The following is a 27,734-nucleotide window of genomic DNA, read 5'->3' on the forward strand; positions in this document are numbered from 1 at the left end:
TATTTGCGACATTGTTCTGTTTTTGCTTTCATTAAGCCTTTCATCAAGACAGCCGATCTATAAATATTAATCGACCGATTTCTCTAAGCTTGTAACTTCAAATTAATGTTTATATATATAAAGAGTTACGTATTAATCTATCTAAATATTTAAAAAGATGTTTAATGTTATAAATGATGGATATTAAAGATGTTCAAAAGAATGTAGTCTTCGCGTGTTCTTTATCATATCCCTGATCAAAGACATTCCAATATTATTACAATATCCAATTACATATTGATACACAAGATATACAGATTATTATTTATCACATTTTGGTTTTCTTAATTGAGTTATTCATTTAGTATCATTAAATAATAAGTAATTAGTAATAATTCATAAAAAAAAAAACGGTATTGTAGTAGAAATATTATAAGAAAACATTTTCTGTTTCAGTGTAGAGTTACTCCTTCTTATAGACAGTGTCGTACAAATCCGTACGTCTTTGAGAAAATGTAGGTATCTGAGCCCTTACTTCCTCAACAACTTTCAAATCTGAGAGAAAAGAAAAACATACGAAGTAATAAGTAATGCTTGCTAATAAATTCAGCAAATACAGAGGGAGCCGGCAAAATCGATAAACCAACGTTTAATGTTAAGCTGGAAATTACCGATATCGGTGACCACGATATTTTCCTGAGTTTCCAAATCATAAAGGATTTTCCCCCAGGGATTTGTCAACTGTGTATGTCCCCATGCGACATAACTTGCTGAAGGAACACGAGCCGGTGATATACAGGCGACGTATAATTGATTGTCATTCGCTCTGGAACGCTGAAGTAATGACCAGTGCAGTGGTCCAGTGGTCATATTGAATGCCGCCGGATATATCAGCATTTGGCAACCTAACACAGAGAAACGGGAAATATGAGACCACTGAATTTTAGTTAACTTTGTAGGTGCACAGTCCACATTCCATAATTTATGAATATGCGAGAACAGTCCTCTTGTCGTGCTTCTAATTCTTTTATTTATTTCATTTTCAGCGAATATACTGGTTTTTTTAATTAAGCTCCTTTTTATACAGAGTTACAGATTATATTGATTATATTTTATATAGAATATATTTAAGAAAGATAGTTACTTTCCTGCTAGTTAAGTATTGTTCGATTAAGCTACTGTACCTTTGTTCCGATAAATGCGTGCCATTTCCTCGAATCTGATATCATAGCAAATGCCAATACCTATTTTCCAGCCCTTCACATCAAACATTGTTAGGGAATTACCAGGACTGAGTGAATCACTCTCTCGGAAAGTAATCTTGTTGGGAATGTCGATGTCGAATAGATGTACCTAATAACATAAAAATATAGTTGCTAACTCTATTGCTGTAACTTTTGTAATTTAACATCAATGTTACGAACTTTTAAACTTTAATTGTTTTTTATTTAATAACTGACAGCGTTTTTATCACTTTCTTTTATTAAAAAGTTTTATCATTTAATAATATTTGAGAAGGAATATTTTTTAAGAAAAAATAAGTTTTTTCCTATGTGAAAAATTTATATTACACGACAAATATATTGTACAAAAACTTATATATTATATTACGACAAAAATGTATGTTTCTCGTATCAAAAAGTATTTTATAAACCTATAACATATTTTGTAAATTATAGAATTGGTTATAGTACACGTATGTACATATGTATATTCCTAAATTATTCCTAGATAGAGTCACTTTCTCCACCCCAATATTTTCAATTTCAAAGCCACATGGACGTATATTATTTACCTTCCGGTGTTTTGCTATCAAAGTTCCATCGGGACCCCAAATAGTACAGGTATTGTACAATTTATCGCCCTCTATTTCAGGTATCGTACCACCAACTACATAAATGCTGTTTTCCTTAGCTGCCTTCGATAAAGCAACGCTCGTTTCACCATCAGGAATACTCTCGGCGTATTTTGGAAAGTATTCTGCATTGCAATATTTCAATTAATGAAAAATAACTGTCCTTTGTTCCAACCATAAATTAGGTTGAAATGTTTGTCAATTTTTTATTTTTTAAATTATTAAAATAACTAAATTTTATATTTCGATTTACTTAAATATATAATTACTTAGATAATAGTACATATAATAAATTGTTTCTACAGGTTCAAGATGAAAAATGAATATTTAGAAATGTTCAATTACAATCATGCTATTTGGGTTAGTACCAGTGACTTGTTACTTAACGACTTTGCTAGTACTTTTTCAAACATAAAGTTAGATTTTAACTAACTTTAATTTTTAACTACTATAGGTGGAATTATAAATACAAAATAATTGATAATACTAGTTTATAAGTACCTAATTATTAGTATCTTAAAAAATATATTTATACAAAAATCACGATAATCATAAAACTGGGGAAATTCTATATTCTCGAGTCAATTCACAATCTTTATGGAAGTATAAACGATAAGGTAATTTGTCTACTTTTACTTTTTTCTATATAGTTGTTATACATATAATAAATTATTAGAAAAAGAAACAAATTATTACGTATTCCATATGGTGAATTAAAGCATTCAGGAAGAGCGATAATATCAGCATTATGCTCTTTCGCGCTGGAAATGTAGGAAACTGCCCGCTCTACATTTTTGCTTTTTACTTCATTTACTTGAAGTTGTACCAAGTGCCAAGCGAAATGCTAAAATGTTGGAAAAGTTAAATACACTCGGTTATATATTTCCCATACTTTTTATCTATAAATACTTTATACATAGTGAATACTTACTCGACATCGTTCGCACTACTTGTTTAGCGATGTTCGTAAGTATCATAATGTTCTTTGAGGTCATGTATGGTACTACTCGATATCAACATTACGTAAGCAATACGCGGGGATTTTTTATAATTATTGATAAAGTTTAGGACATTAACTTTGATGTAATTGTAAACATTATTACATATTATAATTAAATGTAATTTTCAGTTAAGGGTAAGAAAAGAAATATACTGTAGTATCGTGGGCAAAAGGCCCAAGATATCGGCCGAACCGTATACAAAGTGGCGAGAGCCGTGGCGCCGTCGAGTACATCAATGTGTCGTCGGTCCTTTCAAGTGGACAGTTTTGTGGAAAGAGTCTGCGTGACCCTGGCCACGGGGTTTCGGGACACGTGTTCGATGGGACGAGAAAAGAGAAAGAGACGCTAAGGGTAGAGTTAGTTGAGACGCCAGCGAGAACGAATGCAAAAGGCGTGCAGTATGGGTTGAGAAGCGAGAGCGTGCGAGTGCAGATGCCGAAGACGAGAGTTGTAGAGTTGCTAGCGTTGTAGAGAGATCGAGTTGTTAGTTATAGAGTTGCGAGAGTGATTTGAACGGAATAAGACTTTTGTGTTTTAGTTCAAGTTGAACATTTATCGTTCTCTGTCCATTTAATCTCTGTTATTTTTATTTATCTTAATAAATAGTATTAGGAGAATTTTACAAATCTAAATCATCCTAATCCTATCCTTTTTCCGATACTACAATACTTTTGTAAAAATACACTTTATTATAAAATCTGTATAAATAAAATTGTACAATTTATCTTGAAAGTAAAATGACCGAATACGTTCCTGGAAAATATTACTGCCTACTAAATGATCGAGATCTTGATCTTTCTCGTCTTTCGTGTTTCATTCTGTCTGCATAATCTCTGGGTTTCTTATCTCTAACTTTTTCTCTTTCTTTGTCTTTCTTTTTATGTTTTTTACTTGATCTTTCAGATGAGCAATCGTGCTTCTTATGTTTCTTTGACTTCTTCAATCTTTTTAATTTATAAGAATCATTACTATTAGAGTTACTTCTTTCTCTCCGTCTCTTCTTTTCAGAATCACTATCGCTGTCATCATTAGATTCGGAGCGCCTTTTTCGCCTATCTGATTTTTTATCCCCCACTTTATCATACTTGTTCTTATTATGCATCGTACTTCCGATTTTCTTTCTTTTATTACTACTTTTGTCACCATCTTCACTGTCTTCGGGGTCAGGGGACATTGATCTTCTTCTATCCATCTTTTGCTTGATTCCCTTGGATTCCTTGTCCTTATATTCCTCATACTTTTTTGTATCTGAAATTAACCCCATAAGATACTGAAAGCTAAAACCTCTACATTTATCATATTTTATATAAAAATAGAAGGGACCTTTAAAAAATTGCATGCAACAACACACTTACAGGTACTCTTGAATTAGTTTTTCTACGCGTCTGATTATGTATTTATATGTATATGTCAATTCAAATTTATTTTCTTAAAAGTCCCTTAATGAAAAACTAACACTTCATATTAACTTTGAACTTTTGAGTTCTTATATAAATATTCTGATTTAGTCACTGGCTGTACCATAAATTCATTTACAGATATTATATTTCCACCAAGAGCTAGTTTTATTATGAGCCTTCCTGCATCATCATCGAATCCTTCTATTTGACCATAATTATTAATTTGTTTTCCAGCTATAATTTTCACAAATGTTCCTTTCTCGATTTTAACCTCTTCCTCTTCTTTTTTGGAATCTGTATTTTTCTTCTGCAACGCCACTTTGTCTGCTCCAAGACCCATACCTTTTGGTCGTAATTCTGGTATGACAGCTGCTACTAATCTGTAATAGTTAGAATAAACGATTGTGAAATAAAAAATGATGTTCTCTGTTTACTTTCCAATAAGTGATGTATTAAACACATATAATTAATTTAATCCAGAGTAAAATTCATACTTTTCATTTCAACCAATTCCCTTTCCTGGTTGCCATCCCATTCCCCGTAACATAGCTACACCAAAAGCATCAATAGGAATTTTTTCATAATCTTCTAACGTAGACTGAAAAATACAAAACGATATTTATAATATGCAAATGTAATACATCTGTGCATTGCACATCAATATGTTGATAACGTACCTGTTCTTTGCCTCTTAATGATTCATCTTCTACTAAAGGTAAAGTTAAATCATTTGTTTTAATTTCATATTTATTCTTTGACTTAAGTTCCTCAATGATTTCTTTCGTCGCTTGCTCTTCTAAAGTAACAACTTTATTTTCACTATCTTCAACTGGCTCTTTCTTTATTGATATTATTGGCGATGTTTTTCCATTAGATAGCTTTGATTTTGCCTCGTTAACACTAGCGTCTCCTACCTTTTCCTTATCTGCCTTCGGAAGGAAAATGTCTGCATCTATTTTATTAACAATTCTATCATGCCAGGTTTTTGAACCTAGTAACGGAATAATTAGAGGTTCATCTTTTTTTTCTTCCTCACTGAAATAAAAAAATTGTTTTCAAATATATATATATTCCGCTATTGGTGATTTTTATAGGTTAGGTTGAGGTTACATGTTTCTTGATTATAAATTTTACTTTTTGAACTCACCCTATTACTTTAATACCTTTTTCATCAAGGCATTCAATGTAATCGACTTTCTTTTTTTCTTGTGGAATAGCATTTTTTAACACAGGTTTCTTAATAGATTTCAAAAAACCGAAGGAAATTTTCTTTCCTTCTTTTGCCATTTATTTGTTATTTCAACACTGACTTATAGATCAATACACATGTATATACTAGACATAAAGATCGATGTCACTTGAAACTATGTACATGAATCTAATATCTTATTATACTTTATTAATCTATTCACAATTACTTGCACATTACTAAAATTTCATTCCGACAATATATCAAGCGCCTGAATAAGTGACATTAAACTAAACATATATCAGAGAGGAAATACGAAGAACTGACGCCTATGGTTTTCTATGTTACAGAGCTAGTGCTGCACCATACGGCCAAATGCCGAAGGTGGCTTATGTTAGTATATACCTGCCTATACGTTTCAATCAGAAAATCGATATTATGTGTTCATGTGAAAATTCACATTTCCCTAGGAGCTGTATTTTGATAGATTTAAGCTTCTAATGGAGCATTTTAAACGTATAGAGTATACTATGAAGTAGATAGTAGTGCGGATCATTTTATATTCATAGAAAATTTGAATGTATAGAAATGTACAAAATGTTCGTGATATGCAAAAATATGCAAAATATTCAAAGTAAACCAATCATCAAAAATTTTAGAAGGTGAAACAAATTTCTTTAATAACACCTAGATTAATTTTTATTTGTTAACCATCTACATTCTACTACGCTTTTCATTCTACCCTAGTTTATGCACCATAGCGCATGACAGCGCTATTATGTCCTTTACAATTTATTCAAGATCATTCTATTTTCAGATCAGACTCTCTATTTTTCTTTTTGCATCCTGCAAATTATCGTGTAGTGATGTAAAACGAAAGCTATTGCTCGTTAAAATTTGACGTAAAATTTTGTTTTCATGAAAATATACATATGTTGAATTAAATAAACTATGAATGAAATAAATAAATATTTATATATAACTTAGATTTCACAGATTATTTCGATATCGAAGTACTTCTTACGTATTAACGAAGAAGATAAAACATACTAATACAAGCATAATTCAACTGAGCGATTATGATAATGTTAATGCGCATCTCCGAACGTGCAGAGGATAAATGAGCAGATAAGTTGCTCCCATCACTTTCTCCTTTGTTTCATGCAACTGTAACTCTTAGAATGTAATGTATAAATGTATATAACTATCCTTAACCGCATTGACGAAATGATGATAGACACAATTACTTGTTTGTCAGTTGAAGATCTGTTCTTTCCTCTTACTACATATTTATGTACTCTTAACTTGTCTTTTTAGCGATACTATCGCTCGTTTGTTCTACAGTTTTCAGATTTCTATCTTTTAGCGTTCTACACACGATCGGAGCGTAAATGTGCCCGTAGTCTGCCTGTTCCTATAAGCTACGTTAAACGATCATCTTTGATTGTGTTGGTTCGTAGATCGTAGAGGAAGCCATTTACCTATCTTTCGGAACAAGAACTACAGGTAAAAACAGCGATCAATTGAGAACGGTAGTTAAGTCCGCGAGTAGAGGGGAGAGCGTGCTTTAGCGGCGACACCAGCGCACGGTTTGCAGATACGAAGCGGGGGTAAACCGGGAAGCCGTAGTTCACGAACCGTAGTAAGCGTGGTAACTCTGAGCAGTCGACGACAGTTGAAAGCCGGCCGCGCTCTGGAATTCAGGTAAATTTACCTCTTTTTCGTCTTAAATTTTCATTGACATTTCTCTGCTTATAGATTATTATACGGTTATAAATGACATATTTTTGGAGATATCGAGGAATGGTACTTTTAAGCAATTTTGATTTTCATCACTCATAAATTGAACCGAGGAAATTCCATCAATTTATTTACCGGCTGTTAAAAAGTTTTAATGAAATGGGACAAATGGTAATTAGTTGCGAAAATAAGGACAGTTGTGCCCTGAGTTACAGTGTGTGCCTTTAATTTCAATTAAATCAAAATTTTGACGGTGGATACGTATCGTTATCGTATACGTATCGTAAAATACATAGAAGAATGGCAATTATATTCTCCTTTTTATCATTTATATTCTATTATTAGAACACGTATCATTTTTCAAAATTTTCCTTGCAATCTACAATTGTTTATGTCATCTTCCTATTGATCATCGACTTTGTCATTTGCATGTCTCATTTTCCTCGTGATTCGGCATTTCAATATCAGGGAACGAATTTGTATCTTCTACATGAAATCATCTCTTTAATTTCAGATAGACGAATATGCGGCTGCTTCTGTTCCAAATATCTCCGTTGCTGTGCCTGTTGACGGAAATCGGCGCGGCTGGGATCGGTAAAGCATGGCAGATCCTGCCGTACGCGACCGATTCCTGGAATCACCCATCATGGCCACGGCTCGACTCTTCCGCGTTCGAAGTTCGCAGCGTGACCGGGGTTGGTCATCTCAATCCCTTGTTTAATTGTTCATTTTTTTAAATCTTTGTTTATTAATTCCAGGTTTTTTACATATTTTTTTTTACATGATTTTTTTCCAGAATAAACGCTGAATGCTGATTGTAGAGTGGTACAGGCAAAAGTACCGATACGCGACGGTACGACATAGCCATGCATCATTACATTTTTTTTTTTTTTTTTTTTTTTAAGATTATTATTGTAACTTAAATTTAAGCCGCTGCTACGCTGTGCTTATGTGCGATATTTTAATTTATGTCCTGAATGCCTGGACGCAAAAACAGGACAGTTCGTTAGCGTAGGAGAGAACTTCTTCGTTAGACTGAACTCTGTTGATTGACTATTGAAAGCGCAAAGCGTAATAAGTTATAGTAATTCTTTTGCACGAGATTAAATAATTCAAGAGCGTTATTTTTTAGTATCGATTATTTATTTTAAACATTGAAATTTACAATAAACATTTAGAATTTCTCAATAACTAGATGCGACTGTCCTCACATAAATGTATCAGTATCTGTATCATATGTATCTGTATCATAAATGTATCATAAATGTAATAGTATTACTTCTACTTGGTCGGAAAAATCGACAAACGCGTATATCTGTCGTTAGGCCGTGCGGAATACTTGCAAAAAACGCATATATGTGTTCTGAGTCCATACATGCGTTAATAAGATAAGAGGAAATAAAAGACAGATTATCGATAAGATACACTAACACATATGTAATACATGTATATATTACCACTCAGATTACACATATTATATATTATATTATATTATATATATTATATATATTATATTATATTATATAGGGAATATGTATACCACGTATATATGTAGAACTATATATTTCAAACTTGTTTATAGCGCGTGCGCACACATACATGCACGCACGCGAACAATTTTTCGAACGATAATTATATTAATAATTTATAACCATTTATATTTTTATATTTTTACATTTTTATATTTTTATACTTTTATATTTTTATATTTTTATATTTTTATACTTTTATATTTTTATACTTTTATATTTTTATACTTTTATATTTTTATACTTTCATATTTTTATACTTTTATATTTTTATATTTTTATATTTTTATATGATAACCATTTATATTTTTTTAAAATATGTTCTTATGGCATATATATATATATGGCAAGATATACATATATATCTTCTCTCCGAGGCGTCTGCGTACAGCTGCATCAATGTCCCTAATAATATATTTACAATAAATATTATTGTTCTGTTATATTAATAATAACGAAGGAATATTCTGAACAACACAATAATTAAGATTAAGATAATGAATAATTATGATATTAAGATATTTTCTACTTAGAAAACATTGAAATAGCGTGATATACATACCAAGGGCAATTAGTTGCAGCCAAAAGAACTACATTAGAATTTTCATTAGCAGAATACCTTTCCAGGGAGAAAATGGGCCATTAAAAAAGATAGGGTACTTAAGGGGGTACACAATGGCCTCCGTAATGGCAGATTTACATTCCTCTAGGCCTACGATGTTGTCCCAATATACATTTAATTTTTTCAGTATGATTTCCTGCGACAATACAAAGATGAAATGGCGCATAATCTCCGTATTAATTTCCAAAAGTGTTATGTAATTCATTATTTAAAGCTTTACTGAAATCCCTGCGTCATTGATATACAGTGGATTGTTTATCCAAGGTATTTGTTGGATATACAGTGGATATATACAACAATACATTTGTTGGATATTGATATACAGTGGATTGTTTATCCAAGGATAGGTATTTTATTTTTAAAAAGCTTTACAATACGTATATTAATCGAAAATAACTTACGGATAAAATGTCTTCAGCAATCTTCCACAATCCCGGATTGTCTATATAAAGCTTCTGAGCCTATTTTGATATCTTTGATTGCGTGGATTGTTCCATTAAGATGTTAAATAACTCCTCTTCTGATGAAGATTCATCGCTTTCATTGTCGAAAATTGATGTCAATGTCATTGCCAGATTAATATCATCCGTAGCATCACCCCTCATCTTCTGTTGTGCATTCCTCCCTTTCACAGACCCAGATACAGACTCACTTCTCCTTTGTTTGCTAACAGATTTGACACGTTTTACTACTTCTTTGAAGATTGAATGATATTGTAATCGATACGTTGAATACGTTGAGAAAGTTGAATAGTGTTAAATAATTTAAATTCTTACACTTTGTTCGCATTTGTCATTTCCCTCGTCTTTATTTCCTCTTCAGTTATTTCCTTGCACAATATAGGATAATTTTGGAATTTCATCTTGTAATAATTTTCATATTCTGTAAGAATAATTTCCAAATCGACGTTGTCGCAGACTCGATATTTCCGAGGTAGACGAGCTTCCCGGATTAATACATCGCTAACGTCTACATATCTAAAAAATATAATTTTTAATTCATTGAACAAATTTTATGCTATGAGTACACACTATACGATAATCATCAATTGGGACAACTGTTTTATTTCTAGGTAAGACAGACAAAAGGAATGTACTGTCTATTTATTATTATATAAATCCTCGGCGATAATTTTTTGCCTTCTGCTTTCTAATTTCTAATTTTTAAAGTTTGAATTTAAATATATTTTCATTTATAACTAGTTAATCTACGTTATCGATTGAGTTATTCAACTATAACTACTGAGTTACCGATGTCGATTTTCAAACTTTGGTTCCTTCCCCTATTTCCGCACTAATTTCTATTTCGATTGGTCACCGATATTATTCGAAAAAATTGGAACTAAGAAGATATCTAAATTGCAATATACTCACCCATTGCGTTCCAAATAATCACATATAAGGTACAATATGTTCCGATTACGTTCCGAAGTACGACTCTCCTCCTAATGAGACATTTATTTTTTTTTATTATTAACAATAATTATTAATAATATAAAGATTTTCATGCAATTTGCTGTTACATTGCGAGTTTAATAAATTTGTTACACATAATTTTGTTATCTACTATCTTGATACGTGCAAAGATAAATCTTAATGATATATAATACAGCGTAAATGGTTATAAATAATTAATTATTGACAATAATTATAAGAATTATCGAAAGAAAAAATCATAGATACTATGTGCGAGTGTAAAATATCACAAAAAATGAACAACAATTGTGAAAAACGCAATATGGCAAATCAATGACAAAACACACTCATGACTGTCATGGAAGTTCCAAAGTCTAAAATCTAGAATATTCCTTACCTGTTTTCGCAAATTATGAGATGTCTTATTTGTGGTACCTTGCAGCGATGATTCACCGTTCATTGTGATAGTTTTATATGTGATAATGATATCCTTGTATTGACTATCGTTTTTCGATAGTTACGAGAATTTTCGTTTATCACTTTGAGACAATCCGTCACTTCCTTTCTCTTATAAAGTTTCCCTTCAACTCCGTTGAAAACTGAGCATCAAACAGGAGACGAACGATTCGTTCGCACACATAAGCAGGGTGCGAATATAATGATGGAATAGTCGAGTCCTGTCTACTGTATAGTAAGATGGATGCGACATGGAAATAGAAAGAGAAGGCTGTATATAAGCATTTTCTGTCCTTGTTTAATCAGGCATGCACACTAGTGGACACTGACGGCGCTCGTTTACCGTTGTTACATATTTCTGGTACAAGTACGCGGGCATTAGAGAAGGACGGAACGGTCTCTCTCTTTATCCCTATATCGCGTTTTTAGTTCGCTCACGCGCTCTGTACTTATATCTATTACATTTCCACCATAAGCAGCGGCCGTGCAGTGACTTACAAAAGTTTCGAACTCGCGGACGTTTAATCACGTTCCCTACTCCGAAGGGGTAAGTACAAAGTTGCTCGTCTCAGTACTCTTGTTAGAAGTTTTATCATCTTTTTCATTTCGTGGCTACAAATTTTTCCAGGAAATTCTTATCGTTTTACAAGGGCTGTGCGACACAATGACGTGACGTCAGCTATCGATCATATACGCGAATTTGTTGTAAATTAATTAGCAGAATATCTGGAGTTCTTTATCGTTGCCAGCTGTAAAATATTAGAATTTTTCATTTATAATTGTCATATTTTCGACTCTTCCGTTGCCAAGACCACCTTGAAAGATTTTTGGTATGTTCCATCGCCCTTGTTAAAAGTGTGCCCATTGGTTAGCTATATTGATTTTAAAAATCAATACGTATATCAAGTTTATTATCTCACAGAAACAAAGAAATTCGTTTTATTAACGAATTTTCGATGTTTCTTCTCAATTTCCTTTAGCATCGAACGAAGAACATTATATGATCAAACGTTTCATCGTTCAGATTATATTTCGTTTAAAAAGATTGAAATTGATATTGAGATAAAATCAAAAAGTATCCGTTGTTCTCGAACATTCTAGTATTCCTTCGCCGCCCGGGAGAAAGACAGGTATGAAGAAAGAGGATATTTTTTTTATTAACTTTTTAATATTGACAAATATTTCGACAAATATTGACGCGTGCGACAAATAGTGAGAAAATCAAGTGAAATTTTGAATAATATCGTTTTAATAATTTGTGAAACGAATTAGTTTGGTTTTTTTCATTTTTATTAGTTTCCGTCAGTGCTGATTGACGCGCCACTCCAGTTTCCATTTCCGTTTCTCGAAATTTCCTACGTCCTTGGTCTTTGGGACTCTTTGCCCAGGTAACTGCATTGCTTCTGGGTACGTCTCACCGTTCGGGTCTCTCGAGCTTTCGGTGTCAGTTGTTACCGTTGAAGGAAGAGAAGCTGGTGACGGATATTATCGAATAAATCGTTTATTCTGGAAAAGTTCGAGTAAGTTCGTTCTGTTTGAATAAATCAAGACATAGATCAATTTTTATCGTATCATCGTGATTCGCCATGTCGTACGTTTGGTTTCGGGATACCATATGTTTTTAATTTGGTACTTTTAATTTGACATTTTACGCCTATAATCGTGACAGGAAGATACTTTCAGTGAATTATAAATATTTTAAATTATAAATTATAAATATTTGATATAAATTACAATCATACTACGGGGAAAAGTGAAACATGTGTTTTCTTGTGGAACATGTGATAGTAAATTATTCGAAGCATAATAATGCTTAATTAAACATCTATACGGTAACATTTACGGACGAATATTGGGGTAATATTATCGCGTCGCTTTAATCTGGCATTTAATGCTTTGATTGCGGTCTTTGAAATGGCATCGCAGATGCTGGTATAATATCACACGAAAAAGGAAGGACCAGTGGTTAATGTTGCAAGCGCACCAGTGCGTTGCAGCCATCGGGGGTGGCTTTGACGCCGGTGCCGAGGAGAGGCGCAGAACGTGTTCGATCGACCCGCGAACGCAGCCCGTGCTCATACTGTGACAGAGTTCGTTTCAGTTAGTCTCAGTCGCTGTTTGCCCGTCGACAGCGTATAGTCGCGCCGGCCAACGATTATTTTTTCTTTTTTTGTTTCTCGATAATTCTCTCGCAACACTCGTTCTATACGTACACCATCAGTTTATCGCGTGATCATTGTTCCCGCTTCTCCTACCTTGTCACGTCCTTCAAAGAAGATTTCCCTTCAGTTTTTTGTTGTTTGGGGAAAATTCATCGCTCGGACACATGGATTTATCGACACGACGGTTTATCGAGGCATCAGCGTGATGTACTTTTCAAGTTTCATATTTTCTCTATGATACTTTCTAAGGAGAATTTAGAATTCGAAAGATATCAATTTCCAGGAAATATAGGTCTTTATTTATCGATAGGTTTGAATTTAATTAACTCTCTTATAATTGGTATTTCAATTTTTTAATTCCTTAAATTCAGCTTTCTTTATGCTGTTAGACGATATAACGCGGGCATTTTATGATATATCGAATATATTCGTATATATTTTACTTTATACATTCGATAAATTTCCTTGGTTGGCCGGCCTGCAACCCACATACGGCACTTAATAAAAATTTGTTTCGTTAGAGGTCGGTGTTTGTTCATCTTCGTCATAAAAATGTCATGACGTCATATCATATCACAAGGGTTCTTCTGAAAGCTAGATATTCGATAACAAGATTAATGGTTTTCGGTAGCTTGCAATGTCAAGCTTTGAACTGGCGGGATCGCCTTGCTGTCAAATCGCCATTCAGCAGCGACCATATTCTTTAACTACGTTCAAGACGTATATCACGCTACAGAAACCATCAAAGGAGGATAATTGCAAGTTAGTTGCCTCTTAGAAACGAGACAGTTGGTTGTTACTTGTTATCCGTAGTTGGTAGTTGTTCTCCTTAGTCGCCACGTATTATAGAGACGACATTCATAGTCACCAGTTGCCTTCGCTAATAGTTTCTTGTTGTCTGTAGTTAGTTCTCGTCATCGCTATGTATTCCATCAACCACGTAAAATTTAACATATAGGATTTTATTCTTTTTTATTCTTTCTGTAGATTTAAGATTAAGATTCTTTAAGTAATATGAATTTAAGTAACTATTTTATGATACAATAAAGTGGAAAAACGATTATTTTACGTAACGTAATTTTTTAAAGAACTTTGAATTTAAAGGATTCAGATAGATATCTTAAACGTAATTAAACCCTCCATATCGTAACAAATTAAAAGAAATTGCGCAAGAAAGTACAAATACATTTAATGCATAAAACATATATTTAAAATCCAAATGTAGGCGTTGACGCGTGCGTGCTACATGTTCGAAACGTTCGTTACATCGGCGATAAAATTTGTACGAATTTGACGAAGAAGCTTAACATATGGTGTGCTTCAAGACGACAGTAAAAAGTGTTGGCGGATTTTTCGAAATTTCTTCCATTCTTAATAAAAATATATTGTATAAATATAGTAGGATTTTTCAAATTTAAATAGTTATAATGATTTGAAACTTTACAATTCGGTACGGTTCTGTTTTATCCTTTGAATATACCTGCCATTTTCATATCTCCTTTTAACTAAACTAAATATTTGGAAATCCTATAATTTGTACACTTCTATTTGTGAATAAGATCGATGAAATTAAAGCGTAACTATGCTTTCAATAATGGCTTCGATGTATTGCTCGCCATTATGGCGGATTAACGCCTCTAAGTGATCGACCTTAATCACTAAATGGCAGCCGCGATTCAGTGGTAGAGCCTTACACATGACGGACATTGCAAGCGCTTGTAAGACGTCTATTGTGAAACGTTTCCAATCGCATCGGTTACGACGACGGTGAAATCCGAATAGAAATATATATCGCGTATCGCTTCAGCCTGACATGTCTTAAAATAGAATCACAATTTTTCGTTCTTTAAAAAAAAAAAAAAAAGAAAAAAAGTCTATAAAAATTATATGCAAATAAAATAGATAAATGGATAAATGGTTGTACAAATTTATAAAACAGATATTACAAATATACGTAAATAAATTATATATTTATAAATTGTTTGTTTAAATATCTGTTTGTTTAAATAAATAAAAGGGATATTTACGACTTACAATGAACGTAGTCCTGTTTTTAGTTTTAAACAAAGCAAAAACGGATAACAACTTTTTAAAATGTAAAACTCAACGCAACAGTGGTTTTTTTAAATTAATCAATAACGTTCAAAGTTAATTAATTTAGAGTGGTTTGTACATTTTGTATGCTCGCCGTATTTTAACGTTTGATGTGTAACGTTTGATGTAGTACTTGATGCCCGAAAAATCGAAAAGTAATTAAATTTGATCGTTTCGTCGAATTTACAAGTGTGTATATTCGTGTGAAATCCTATGTGCTTGTGTATGCTGATGTGAAAGGCGGTAATATATTTTTCTTTTTTCGATTATTGTTGTCAACTTTTGTGTGGAATAAATCAATTCCGTGAATAGAAGTGCAATAATCAATACAGCTTACTATGAAATGATAGCACAACAACAGTACATATCGCCATTGACGTCAGCTTCACAAAATTTCTCGAATATCGAGGTTGTCCATTTGGGTTAAGAATTTATTTCCAAAATGCCACAAGCACGAATATCTTATGGAAATTTCCACTGTAATTTTTAATAATCAGATTCCATATTGTATGCTACGATTCGAGGAAAATCCGCAGCTAATATTCCGCTATTATTATCTTTGCTGCCTTTGAATACCATAAATAGTCGTCCGTAAATTTTAAAAGATTTTCTGTCGCATACTTATATTGTGTATTTTAGTCTTAAGGTGCGGGTCCTGTTCAATTAATTGAAAGTGATGAAACTGTAATGGGTCACGATAGTCAAATATTAAAAATGGTCTCGTTGGCTACATTTAAAATCTTTACGAGATATATATGCATAGTACGTTGCTACTAGCAACGGGTAGCGATGAGCAATAGAGAACAGTACCTTCCTTATCTCGTCGTGATTATGTACATACCAGTAATGCACAGTACTCGTACTGAATATCTTACAACATCTACATAGATTTTCAGATTTGTTTCGAATATTACCAGCATAACCATGATAGTAGAATTCTGTTACAGTATTAATTCTATAGTGCCGTTATGCATAATACAGCCCTAAAATGTTTCTACGAATATACGAATATTTTCGTCAGCTACTATATTCCAACCATGGCTTATTATGAAAGGAAATATATAACGAAATTACTTGTTTCTTTTAGACTAAATTAGTTTAATTTGAATAATTTTAGTAATTGTGTAGGATCGAACAACAACTTATCATTAGCTTCACTCGAGACTTGATTGCACGTAGCAACGTAATTGCGTTGGAACTGAGGGTAGAAAACAATGTCAACCGTTAGACGCGTCTGTCTGGCGAATGTGTAACGCGTGAATAATAGATGGCGTGAACCCTACTTATAGCTGTCTCGGCTTATATCGTAGCATTCAACCTAGGGTATAACGATAGGGATCATTAGAAGTTCAAAGGCCGGCTGATCAGCCTCATTTTGTTCCATTTTTTAATCAAGCGATGAATCTACAAATTGTACAGATTTCGATGGTTATCACAGTTCTCTGGGAATTTTAAAGCGCGGTTCGTCGAATTTAGTCGGATTGGCTACAGACTCTTTTACGAGCAGCTTGAAACTCGATCTAGTTTCGAGAAAATGAAAAATTCGTTTTATCTCTTTGCTTCCCTGTTCCTTCCTTCCTCTTTTTTTTTTCTTTTTGCTTTTTACATTGCGTTAAGACCGGCTAAATAATATTGATTGCCATGGACGTTGGCTGGTTTAAAATCACTGACATCGACCATAACAAAAGTAAGTTTGATGATCATTTATCTGGGCCGCTGTTATTCGACTTGAGCTCTGCGCATTTGTTAATATTGTTCTAGTAGGGATGAGATATTAAAAATTTAAAATAACTTCGATTAAAATTATATTATAAAAATTATATTACATTAACGTTTAGAAGTCAATAAAGTGGAAAGAATTATAAAAGAATTATAAAAGAATAAATTATATTACAAGGAAACAATACGGCTAGGTAATTTGAAACATTCTGGCTAAAATTGCATTCTTTCAAAGTTAGGACGTACAGTATTTACAAAGTAGATTAAGTATCAAATGGGGTACTTAAGAAAATTCATGTTATCATTATTTAGTAAACATTTTCAGGTAATAGCCTTCTGCAAAAGCTGCTTTACGTTACGTTAACCTATTCATTATTAATATTAATCATATTGTTCTTATCTCCTAGGGGCATAACGATCCATTTTTATATCGTGTTAAAGCTAAATTTCTATTAGATTGTCGTAAAATTTTCTTTCGTTTTGTAAAGAAATGATAGATACACAACATTTTTTGTTTTATGTTATTTTTTATTAAATTGGAGAAAGGTGGATCGCACATAATTCAATAAAATAATATAAAGCAAAAGATATCGTACATCTATCATTTCTTAATAAAACGAAAGAAACTTTTGGAACAACCTAATATTTCTCTACAACGACACTTCTACAATGTTAAAATATTTGATAAAAATATTTGATAAAAATATGAAGAAATTCTAATATTGATTTAAACGTATCGATTTATTTACTTTTCGCTGCCAGAAATTGTTAATTATGATTTCCACTTAAAAGCGTATTTCATATTATGAGGATAAATGATCAAATTCATCTCTAATATACACATTAGAGAGTCATTTATAGCTGCAATCCTGTTTACCGCTCATATTCCTGGAACTCGATAATTCACTAGGTGATTGCTTTAACCGAGCAGAATACATCCATAAATAATTAATCGCTATTAATATTCCATCGACTTTTGAAAATCCCCGATGTGATCTATTTCACGTGATGAGAATACGTGTAAAGTGAGGTTATTGCTTGATTACCTTTAGTCGAATAAATCGAGTGATTCAAATTATAATGGGGAAGAAAGTCAAAACTATGTATATTATTTTTTTCAATTTTTATGTATCATTTGACGGAAGGAAATTTGGTAAGTAAGGTTCACCTTTTTTAATGTCAATGATTTTGAGATATGTTATTAAGCTCCAAATTCTAAGCAATCTTCTATATATATATATATATATAACATACGTATAATAGCCAAAGTTCAACTCCCAAGTATACGCAAAGCTTTTATTTTCAATTTATGCGATACCACTATGTTCCATGAATTTATTTGCTAACGGTATTGAAACAAATAACAAGCAGAGGACGAACTATCCGTGAACTGTTTTGCCAACGAGTACGCTTCCAATATTTTCTGTTTGAGAAAACACACTTGTTGCTGTTGCAACTCCAAATATTTTTACAGCCGACGCTTTTGCCATGAATCATCGGCTAATATATAAAATAGAGAAAAGCCATAGTTGATTGTAATGGAAATTTAGAAAACCTCAAACTCGATATAGAAGGGAAAAATAAAGGAAAGGAAGGGAGAGATAATTGGAAGCTTGGGGCCAGGTTTAATTCACTGAAACCGGGCTGCTTGTGTCATCACGAAACAGAATTGCCAGTACGTCATTTCTGTGCACCCGTCCTCGTAAAAACGGTTTCACTCGTTAAGAAAAAACGAATAGGCGGTGAAGAGAGAAAAAAGCAGACAGAGAGCGCTTTTAAAAAGCTGACGAAGCGTGCGTTGCCACAACGAGACACACGGTGCTATTTGTCGTTTTAAATTGCGCCGCAACTTGTTTTTGAGATCTTTGCTAGAGACATGTGAAAACACGTTGGAAGTATATTTCTTGTTTTTATGGAATTTAGCTGGAAAATGAAAAATAACGTAAAACATGTACTTACGACTTACAGAGTAATTGAATGTATACACTATAATAACCAGCGATTTAAGGCTTTAAAAGATTTTAAAAGATCTAAAGAAAAGAAAAGAAAAGAAGAAAGATAATATGTTGTGGCAGTCTAACTCGATTTAAGGAAATAGAGAGGGAGGGGGGGGGGCAAAGCTTGTTAATCTGGAAAGAATACAAGCATCAATTTCAAGCACTTATAGGGAATCAAGCGGGCTTGTTAAGGTCGTAAGTTGGACAATTATCCCGTGTTAGGTTCAATCAGCTTAGTCCTACACAAAATTGATCCAATCATGTGAAAACAAATGTATTCTGATTTTTGTCGCAGATATTTCTGGTCTACGCACTCCAGTGACCGCACAACAGATATTGAAACACCTGATTTTCACCTATTCTACAGCGACAACATTTCTTGATTTTTTACAACCATGAAGAATTCGTACTCGGAAATACTTGCAATGCTCATCTGCTTGCAGGTTATTTTCGTCACTTTCTTCCCGTTAGGGGCTGGTAAGTTGATACTGATTAATTATACCATCGAAATTCTATATAACGGCTACAAAAAATATTTGCATCATTACCCTCATTTCCTAACGAAGCGCGTTTTTTTTACCAAGTTTTATATTTCATTTCATAGTATCAAATCTCTGTAGTTACACGAAAGTATTAAATGATAGGAAATTTGATATACACGAATTTAATTAATTAATAGGTTAGTCGATATACAGCCATTATTATTTCATGTGAAATATTACAACGTCAAAAACTTAACGTTCCTGTACGTACAGTATTAATCACAAATTGTAAGAATGTTTACTGATAAGCAAAATAGATAATATGGAAAACGCAGACCTATGGAAAGAGAATTCCTGACATTAGACAGGAATACGCGATTGCACGAAATATTTTATGGTATGTCTAACATGGAGAATATATGCGGCAAAGTACGAAAAATTCATCCTGAGATATGTATACGACCTACGCGTTACGGGACGTGTTATAAATGGTTTCCGCCACTCAGCCGTATTTGAATTTGTGAACACGATCGAACAAATGACGCGACAATTATTAATTGCCGTCTCTGCCTTAGTAACGATTCGCGTTGGAACGAGGTCGAATCGTTCCGATTCCACGCGCGATTAACAAATAATTACAGTGGACATCAATTACTTGGATGACCTTCGTCATTTCAGCTTAAAACGATTAATTTGATCAAACCAACCAATTATTTCAATTAATACAATCTGCACTTTAAATTCGCACGTCTTGTGTATACACACCGGGCCAGAGAAAAGTTTTCATTCGTTCGAGTAGAACCTTCGTAGTCCTTGAGGACGCGTGTCGCTTCTCGTGCACCTAAAGTTTCGTTCAAATTAACCGATTTATTTGAATTCGAGCGAGTGAAAACCTCTTTGTCACCGTGAGTTTGTTACTTAATTCATACTCTTAGATGCCCTTTGCTTTCAATCTCTTACATCCATTCTTAATTAGTCAAGTCGTTCGACTTTTGACAAGTATTTTAAAACCATTTTACTAGCACGAACCTACTTTTTTACTTGAGATTATCCGCTATTTTTATTCAAATGTTTATGTACGTATATACACTTTTGAATTTTAAACGAACCTTCTATTATACCTATATCCTTTAAGTGCCGTTTTAAGTTTCAAGAGACTTTAACTCGGATAGCTCGACTTGGAGTTCTAACGTATACTGTAAAGCACACTTGCGAAGTAAAACAGCAAACACGATATAAAAACTTTTTCCCCATGTAAGAAATCGAATAACCTATTTCAACGGTGCTTTAATCTCATCGATGAAGCATCGATGCAACGAAGAAGCATCGTGATAGCCGCAATGCGGATCCGTTGAACAAAAATTTCCTGGTACGGTCGTTTTCGTAATGTTATTAACCGTTTTAGTGTCGGATGTTTCAAGACTCCGTATCGGTTTGTGCTATGCAGCGCGATAGCGCTTCGTTCATTTATTTGCGAGGAGTACCGATCGACGCGATCGCGTTGCCCTTTTTCATCCTGTTTTTTTCATCGAAATATACCGTTCGACGTGCTCGCGCTTCATTTCATCGGTTATACTGGAAGCGTTACAACAAACACTCAAAAGTTTGCGAAATATTTATGCTCTGCGTTTCGTTTGCGTGATAACATTCTATAATGCAGGATTTGGTTTTCCGATTCAAGAGGTAATTTTTTATATTGGTTTTTTTTTTTATTTGGTTTATGATTATTTGAAAAACAAGTAATTACGAGAGGAAACTCTGATATGACTCACGACGAGCACGCTTGAGCGCGGTGCGAATTAATGATCGTGACCATACATCGTGGCACAATTTACCACGGTACGCGAATAGAGCGATCACGCTGCGTGGCGTTAAAACGGTTAGCGTAACTGCGCGTACGATTGTCGAGTGGCAAAGATATTGACGCTGGTAATCGTTTTCAGCGGCTTTAGGAAAACACTGTACTGATTTCGAAGGAGAAGTTGTCTCGCATGGAATGATGTATGTGCCGGGACCATCGGTTTGCAACCTCTGCTTCTGTTACCATTCGGAGCCAAAATGGTGCCGGGCTATCTTCTGTTCACCTCCTTTTGTAAGTATATGCTCATTCTAAGAGCAACCAGCTTAACACAACCATGAGAAACTAAAGTACACCGTTAACGCTTTTATGCTGGTCGTTAAAACACATGCTGCGCGAATAGGGTACACAGCGATTCATTTAACTCGCCTTGAATTAGTTTTAGAAAGACAAACATGGACAGGGATAATTTTTGTCACGAGCCGTTCAATTTATTCGTTCATTAGAACGAATTAATTTACACCTGCTGAGATCGCGATTGATGTGACAAATTTGAAATCTTGTTCCATATAAATATTTTTAAACAAGCACGTCGTAAGCTTTGTATATTTTTTAATCGCAACGAAACTGTTCAGAGAAATGCTGAAATTATTAATTAGAAAAGGAGATTTCTACGCATCGTTGTAAAAGTGTCAGGGAAAATATTGGTGAAACAGTTACGTTGTTACAAGTTCTACAAGAAGAAATATTGAAAATCACGTTCCACTTATTCAGTTGCACGTGTAAAAGGTATCTTGCGTTCGCGCAAAAAATCTCTGAAGGATACATGCTTTATAATAATTGGAGTGTCGAAGTTGTTACGCGGATCGGCGTACACGTACCTTTTAATGAAACTAGGTTACTCATTCGTTATTCGTTCCTAATTTTCAGCTTCACGATTTTTACGCAATAAAATTTTATACACCTGTTCGGTTTATAAATGATTCAATTCAAATTTAACAGAATTAAAGTTGAAATAATCATTTGTACTTCATTAAAAGGTTCTTTCAGCATCTCGTTTTAATAGTTTTATTGGTAATATTTTGTTAATCGTTATATTTAAATGGAGTTTTTCAAAGGAGAGACATTTTAAGGTAGGAAATGGACATACATTTATAATAAGAATTCAGAAGAAAGAATATTTCATACAGAGAGAAATATTCCGTCTGTATGTATAAATAACTACGCTATGAATTTTATATGTATCGGATATTCCTTCTGGTTAATGTATCTGATGTTTTTTCACGCGAGGTAGCGTATATTTGCATCTATATGTCTCTTCGTTTCTCAGTAGTAAAACTTAGCATTCATGCGGCTGATAAGTAGTTACGCACTGACAACGAGAAACATAAAATGAGTAAGAAGCATGAGACATTCTATAAGAAAAATAAAGTTGTTTTTATCTTTCATTGCATATTCGTCAGAATATTGTTAATAAATATTTAAGTTAAGATTTCAGTTGAAATAAATACATAGGATTAGACATTTATTTATATATGTATCTATGAACGCATTTGACATAAAATTTTGATAACGACTAAAATTATATATTCTGATATTAAATTAATTTAATGAGAATAAAAAACTAATTTTTTTAAACGAGATTTTGTATAAAGTTATATTTATTAGGAAAAGTTCGTTCATCCCTTTATAATATGATAGGATTACAGACTCATAGCTGTGTAAATCATTTCGTGGAATAGTACATGTGTGCGTGTGTGTTCTAAGTTTTTATTATAAAAATGCTAAATGTACTAGGAGACGTTTTTAAAAATTCATAAATTTTTCTTCATCAAACATATCAATCGTTATATTGAAAAGTTAATTATCTTTTATTTGTTTCGAGCTGCACATTGATTGAGACATTCGTGTTGGTTATAATTGCGAATTTAACGCAACGAAGTTGTTTGAATCCCTTGCGAGCATGTAAATATATCGTCGAATTAATAGGTCAATTACTTGAGGTTGGAATTGAAAGAAAGGGAAAGGTGGAGGAGAAGTCTTGCGTTTGAATGCGGGACACTTTTAAAGCCCACAGTTCGCTGAAATTGCCAGAGAATTCAATTAAATGGCAAATTAAACCATCGAACTGAATCTGTTTCCAATCGCGAGCTTAGAAGTTCTATCCTTTGAATTTTTATATCAGTCAACTTTCTTTTTGTACGTACGGTAACGAATATAATTCATGAATTAATGAAGTATGTAATTGGATGAAAGTTCTTCTTCCTGGATTTAGTTTAGACTGAAAAAAGAAAAATTGAGGAGGGGAAAATGCTGTTACGCATACCGAGTGATGCGGATCACTGGGTTATGTGCGACTCGGGCGGATGTTGTTGCCATACCCACTAAAAACCCCTCCTCCTTTTTCCTTTGCTTTGAGGACAGACAACCCCAGACAACAAAACCTGTCGGCAGTCATCAGGTTGTCCTTTCATGCCCCGTCGTATCTTCTTCTTCGGGCAGTTATTCTGTATATTCTGTATTGCTCTCGTCATCTTCTCAGCTAGTTCAGAATACTGGGCTGATCTCCTTCTGTGGTTCTTTGTTGTCTTGTATCTCTGCCTTCACTGCTCCGAGTAGTTGTTGTTGCTCTCGTTCTCCTCCTTGCCTCCTTCAAGGCCTTCGCTGTCACCCTCCTGTGAGACATGACGGTCTTGCGAAATTGCCTGAATTTATCCCAGCTCTCGTTCTTGGCGGTCACCGTGGCGATCAGATTGTCCACGTCTATCTTCTCGCCAAGAGCGTCCTCCAGCTCAATCCTCCTGTCCGTTCACTTCGGGCACGTGAAGAGGGCGTGCTCTGCATCGTCGTTAGGGTCTCCACAGTCGAGACAGTTGCTGTCGCTGCTCTTGCCAATCCTCTCTCTATAGACACCAAAACTCCTGTAGAGGTGGCCGTGTGTGCGTTATATATTTATTGGATGTGCGTGATAGTTGTAGTAGTTGGGCCTGGTCCGCTGTAATTGTCACTGGGGGCTGTAGATGTCGCTGCCGTCGTCCGACACTAGTTAGTGTCGAGTGGTGGTATTTGGCTTGTCGAGTGCCGCCACACTCCCATTCCCGGTTAACAGCTGCATGGTGTGATGATCGATGTCCATCTTCTTTTTGGTAAATAGCAGCGCACTCGGCATTAATTTCCTTGCGCCTCCAGTTCCTCCTTCAGCTCGTTGCCGTCATCCGCGCCGATCCTGGTCTTATGGATCTTGTTCCTCTCGTAAGTCTCTCCGAGCATCTTTATCTTTATGTAGATCGGGAGATTCCCGGTCAACACGCAATGTGCCGCGTGGGAGACGGTACGGTATGCCGTCGTTGTTATGCACAGGGCCGTTCGTTGTGCCCGTTTCAGCTTCTTCCTGTTCTTATCGGTATTCGCTAAGCTAATTCTTCTTTCTGAACCCATACTGCCTCCGATGGAACGGGTCCGTTCCGATGCATCTCTCGATGATCTTCTTAAAGCATTTTTCCCAGATCTTGCTCATGGCTGGGAGTATGCTTATCGGCCGGTACGCGTTAGGGAGACTGGGATCCTTTCCTGGCTTCCTTAGCAATATTACTCTGGCCGTCTTCCAGCAGTCTGGTTCCAGCTTGCTTCCAGCTCCTGCGTCCAGCAGTCCAGGAGTCTTCCATCGACTCCTGCAGCCTTCTTGGTGTTCATTCTTCCGGCGGCATCGACGACATCGCCTTCGCCGATGACGACGCTGAAGCTGATGTCTTCTTCTTCTTCGGTCTCTGCCTCTTCGCGGCCCTCGTAATGGGAGGGTCCGTGTCCCATGGTGAATAGCCTCTGTAGGACTGATTCCACCATGTCGATCGGCATGTCGTTGGTTGGTTTCTTGCTTTTGCATCTCCTCATGACTGTGCGATAGGGTTTGCCTTCTTGCTTTTCTGTATGGATGGAAACGCGTTCGAAAAGTAGAACGGAGTAATTAGCGATGCACGATCCCAGGCTGGTGAATATTTTTCCATCGGGAGAAGTCAGGTCGAGCGATACAAGATTTATATGCTCGTTCTGCCAGTTATTTCAACGTCTGTTACGCGATAGAAAATGAACATAAATGAATAATAAATGTATTACAGCCATAAAGATTGCTTGATGTACGCCACCGTATTTCCCCTATTTCTCCGATACAATTTTCCTTTTTTTTTTCTTTGCCAAACACTTTACTAATCGGTACGTATTCGAATTATCCTCAATTATTCTCGGTTGTTTCCGTTTCCTTTGGATTTACATAAGTACTCGTTTGATGTACGTGCAGAGTGAGATAATAACTATTAACAGCTATAAAATAAGAAGCGAAAATACGTTGAAACTCGACTTCTAGATTCGCGAGACTTTGCAGAGCTTCGAAACTCTCGTGTTTCAAACCTAATAAAAAGTTGTAGAGGGAGAATTACATTGCGAGATCTGTTAAGGAAAATCGTATCGTTGTAACAGGATTATTTCAGCGAGGGAAATTCCGTGTTGCGTGTAACGCGTTGCAAAGCCATGAGCTTTCTTTCGGGTTAATATACATAATCGCCTTATCGAACTTTCCATCTCACACGTGAATTTTGCATTTCAATCTTCTTACTTGCAGTCAAGTCCAGTTTAGTGTGACTAAGCTAAATGTTTCAGCCCTTCCAGGTAGAATATGTTTTATAGAGAGACGTACAACTCTATGAAGAGGAGATCAATAAATTGGGTTATCTTTAAATCACTGACAATTATTTCATCGACACGATTTCACCGACAGCGAATTCACCGGCAATGTCTATCAAAGTTTATTTACCGATACACCGAGTGAAATCACCCACAATCATTTCACCAATATTCTCCTTCGTCGATAATTATCATGCTTGCCACTACATGTTATCGTTGATTATATGTCTTTATTTACACATTCGTTTACGCGCATAACGAGATAAACGAAGAAACGAAAATGATATGTTGTCATGATGTATTGTTAAATTACTAAATAACACGAGTTATATATCTACCTACATGAAAGCTTCTAAATATCAATTATAATTCATGAAAGCACACAAGCTATTTTGCTATACACAAATAGAATTATAAGGAAATGTTACGTGCTAATGATTTAACGAAATCTATTCCTCTGTACATTTGACATTTCTGTATTATTACTTGTGTACTTTCTGCTCTTATTTACGTCATCGGAAGTAAAAATACGTTAAGCGAATCAGCTAATCTATTTGAGATATTCAATGGCTCGGTCTTCTCTTATGCGACTACCAAGTAGAAGATAAGTTCCTGGTTATATAACATTTTATAACATCCAAATTAACTATTTTTTTTCTTTTTCTTTTTCTTTTTCTTTTTCTTTTTCTTTCTCTTTTTCTTTCTCTTTTTCTTTTTTTCCCCCTTTTTCTTTTTCTTTTTTTTTTTTACGTGGGGGAAATCCGCTCGGACACGAAGCCACTTCTTAAGTGGCGTGGTAGTGAACATCCAAATTAACTGGGGCACTAATTAGCTGAAGCTTCTAGTCAAACCAGGTATCAGTCTTTGTACGCAAAGGCATTCATTACAATCGTTTAATGTTTGAAGAAACACTGTTACAAATTCGTGATATAGGAGAAAGCGATTCAAAACTCGGATTCATTTGTTGGAACGACGCCGTGGGCAAAAGTACATAATGGAAAACTTTCTTCCAAGACCAATTGATAGCGCTGACGTAATTAAAATGTGACGATATTGCCAGCGACGTTTCTCCAAATAGACGACTAACTTATTTACGAATTGCCGTAACACGATTGCCGCTGGTAATACGGTTAGTAATCACTTTATTGAATTTTCGCTTGACGTGACATCGTCGAGTTCCTAGAGAGATTCTTCTCCCTTGTAAAACTATGTTCCTGCAACGACTGTATTTGTTGAATTACCGTTCGTGAACAAGTCCTTCTCTTTATTACGTGTAATAGATTCTTCTTTTTAAGTTTTAATTTACGTTGGTAATTTTCTATAATTTATTACTCGAATATGGTAATTTTTTCTTAAAAAGTTTGCTTTTTCTACAATTATTTTACGACGAAACCCATCAAAAACATGATGTATCTATATATACCCTCAAATATTATCGGTTTATTCTCAAGCTATAGTTTAATTTCGGAAATTGCCAATTAAAATCATAAAAAAAAGACACACAGAAAGTTCGTTAAAATATTCGATTTTCCAATCAAGATATAGAATTTATTCGAGTAATATAGATTACAGTAGCGATGGTGACGGCAACGATGAATGGACTGATTCTTCGTGCGAAA

At 34.4% G+C, this 27,734-nt stretch overlaps 3 protein-coding genes and 1 long non-coding RNA gene across 11 annotated transcripts in view; 1 reads left to right on the plus strand and 3 right to left on the minus strand.

Moving 5' to 3' along the window:
• LOC126927944 (uncharacterized) overlaps positions 1–27,734 on the plus strand; it is a 79,907-nt gene that overhangs the window by 49,074 nt on the left and 3,099 nt on the right. For 2 of the 6 annotated variants that reach the window (XM_050743922.1, XM_050743924.1), the window contains exons 2-3: positions 19,454–19,635; positions 21,584–21,732. In XM_050743922.1, coding sequence (XP_050599879.1) covers positions 19,554–19,635; positions 21,584–21,732 — 231 coding nt within the window. In that variant the 5' untranslated portion in view covers positions 19,454–19,553. Of the gene's footprint in view, positions 1–6,984; positions 7,129–7,224; positions 7,336–7,678; positions 7,860–11,532; positions 11,734–12,477; positions 12,707–19,453; positions 19,636–21,583; positions 21,733–27,734 lie in introns of those variants that run through there. The other 4 variants (XM_050743919.1, XM_050743920.1, XM_050743921.1 and 1 more) reach the window with 4 other exon arrangements.
• Positions 205–2,672, minus strand: LOC126927945 (omega-amidase NIT2-like; the record flags this gene model as incomplete). The annotated part of the gene is made up of 5 exons (XM_050743925.1): positions 205–534; positions 651–884; positions 1,164–1,332; positions 1,775–1,959; positions 2,531–2,672. Coding segments are annotated over 5 exons (822 nt in total), but the record flags the coding sequence as incomplete, so codon positions are not given.
• Positions 3,505–5,537, minus strand: LOC126927941 (G-patch domain and KOW motifs-containing protein-like). 3 transcript variants are annotated; one of them, XR_007716083.1, is made up of 5 exons: positions 5,383–5,537; positions 4,913–5,270; positions 4,730–4,833; positions 4,357–4,615; positions 3,505–4,083 (listed from the first exon to the last, which is right to left on the minus strand). XR_007716083.1 is itself a non-coding variant. In XM_050743914.1 (4 exons), exons 1-3 carry the CDS (start codon positions 5,520–5,522, stop codon positions 4,738–4,740), a joined length of 594 nt encoding a protein of 197 aa, XP_050599871.1. In that variant the 5' UTR covers positions 5,523–5,537; the 3' UTR covers positions 4,029–4,615; positions 4,730–4,737. The 3 variants fall into 3 exon arrangements, 2 of the variants coding, with proteins under 2 accessions (XP_050599871.1, XP_050599872.1); XM_050743914.1 differs by having other exon boundaries at positions 4,029–4,615; XM_050743915.1 differs by having other exon boundaries at positions 4,029–4,613; positions 4,698–4,833.
• Positions 12,672–14,182, minus strand: LOC126927952 (uncharacterized). The gene is made up of 2 exons (XR_007716088.1): positions 12,929–14,182; positions 12,672–12,840 (listed from the first exon to the last, which is right to left on the minus strand). It is a non-coding gene; the product is annotated as an uncharacterized LOC126927952 (long non-coding RNA).

The sequence above is a fragment of the Bombus affinis genome, unplaced genomic scaffold (assembly GCF_024516045.1).
Source record: "Bombus affinis isolate iyBomAffi1 unplaced genomic scaffold, iyBomAffi1.2 ctg00000357.1, whole genome shotgun sequence".
Classification (NCBI taxonomy): domain Eukaryota; kingdom Metazoa; phylum Arthropoda; class Insecta; order Hymenoptera; family Apidae; genus Bombus; species Bombus affinis.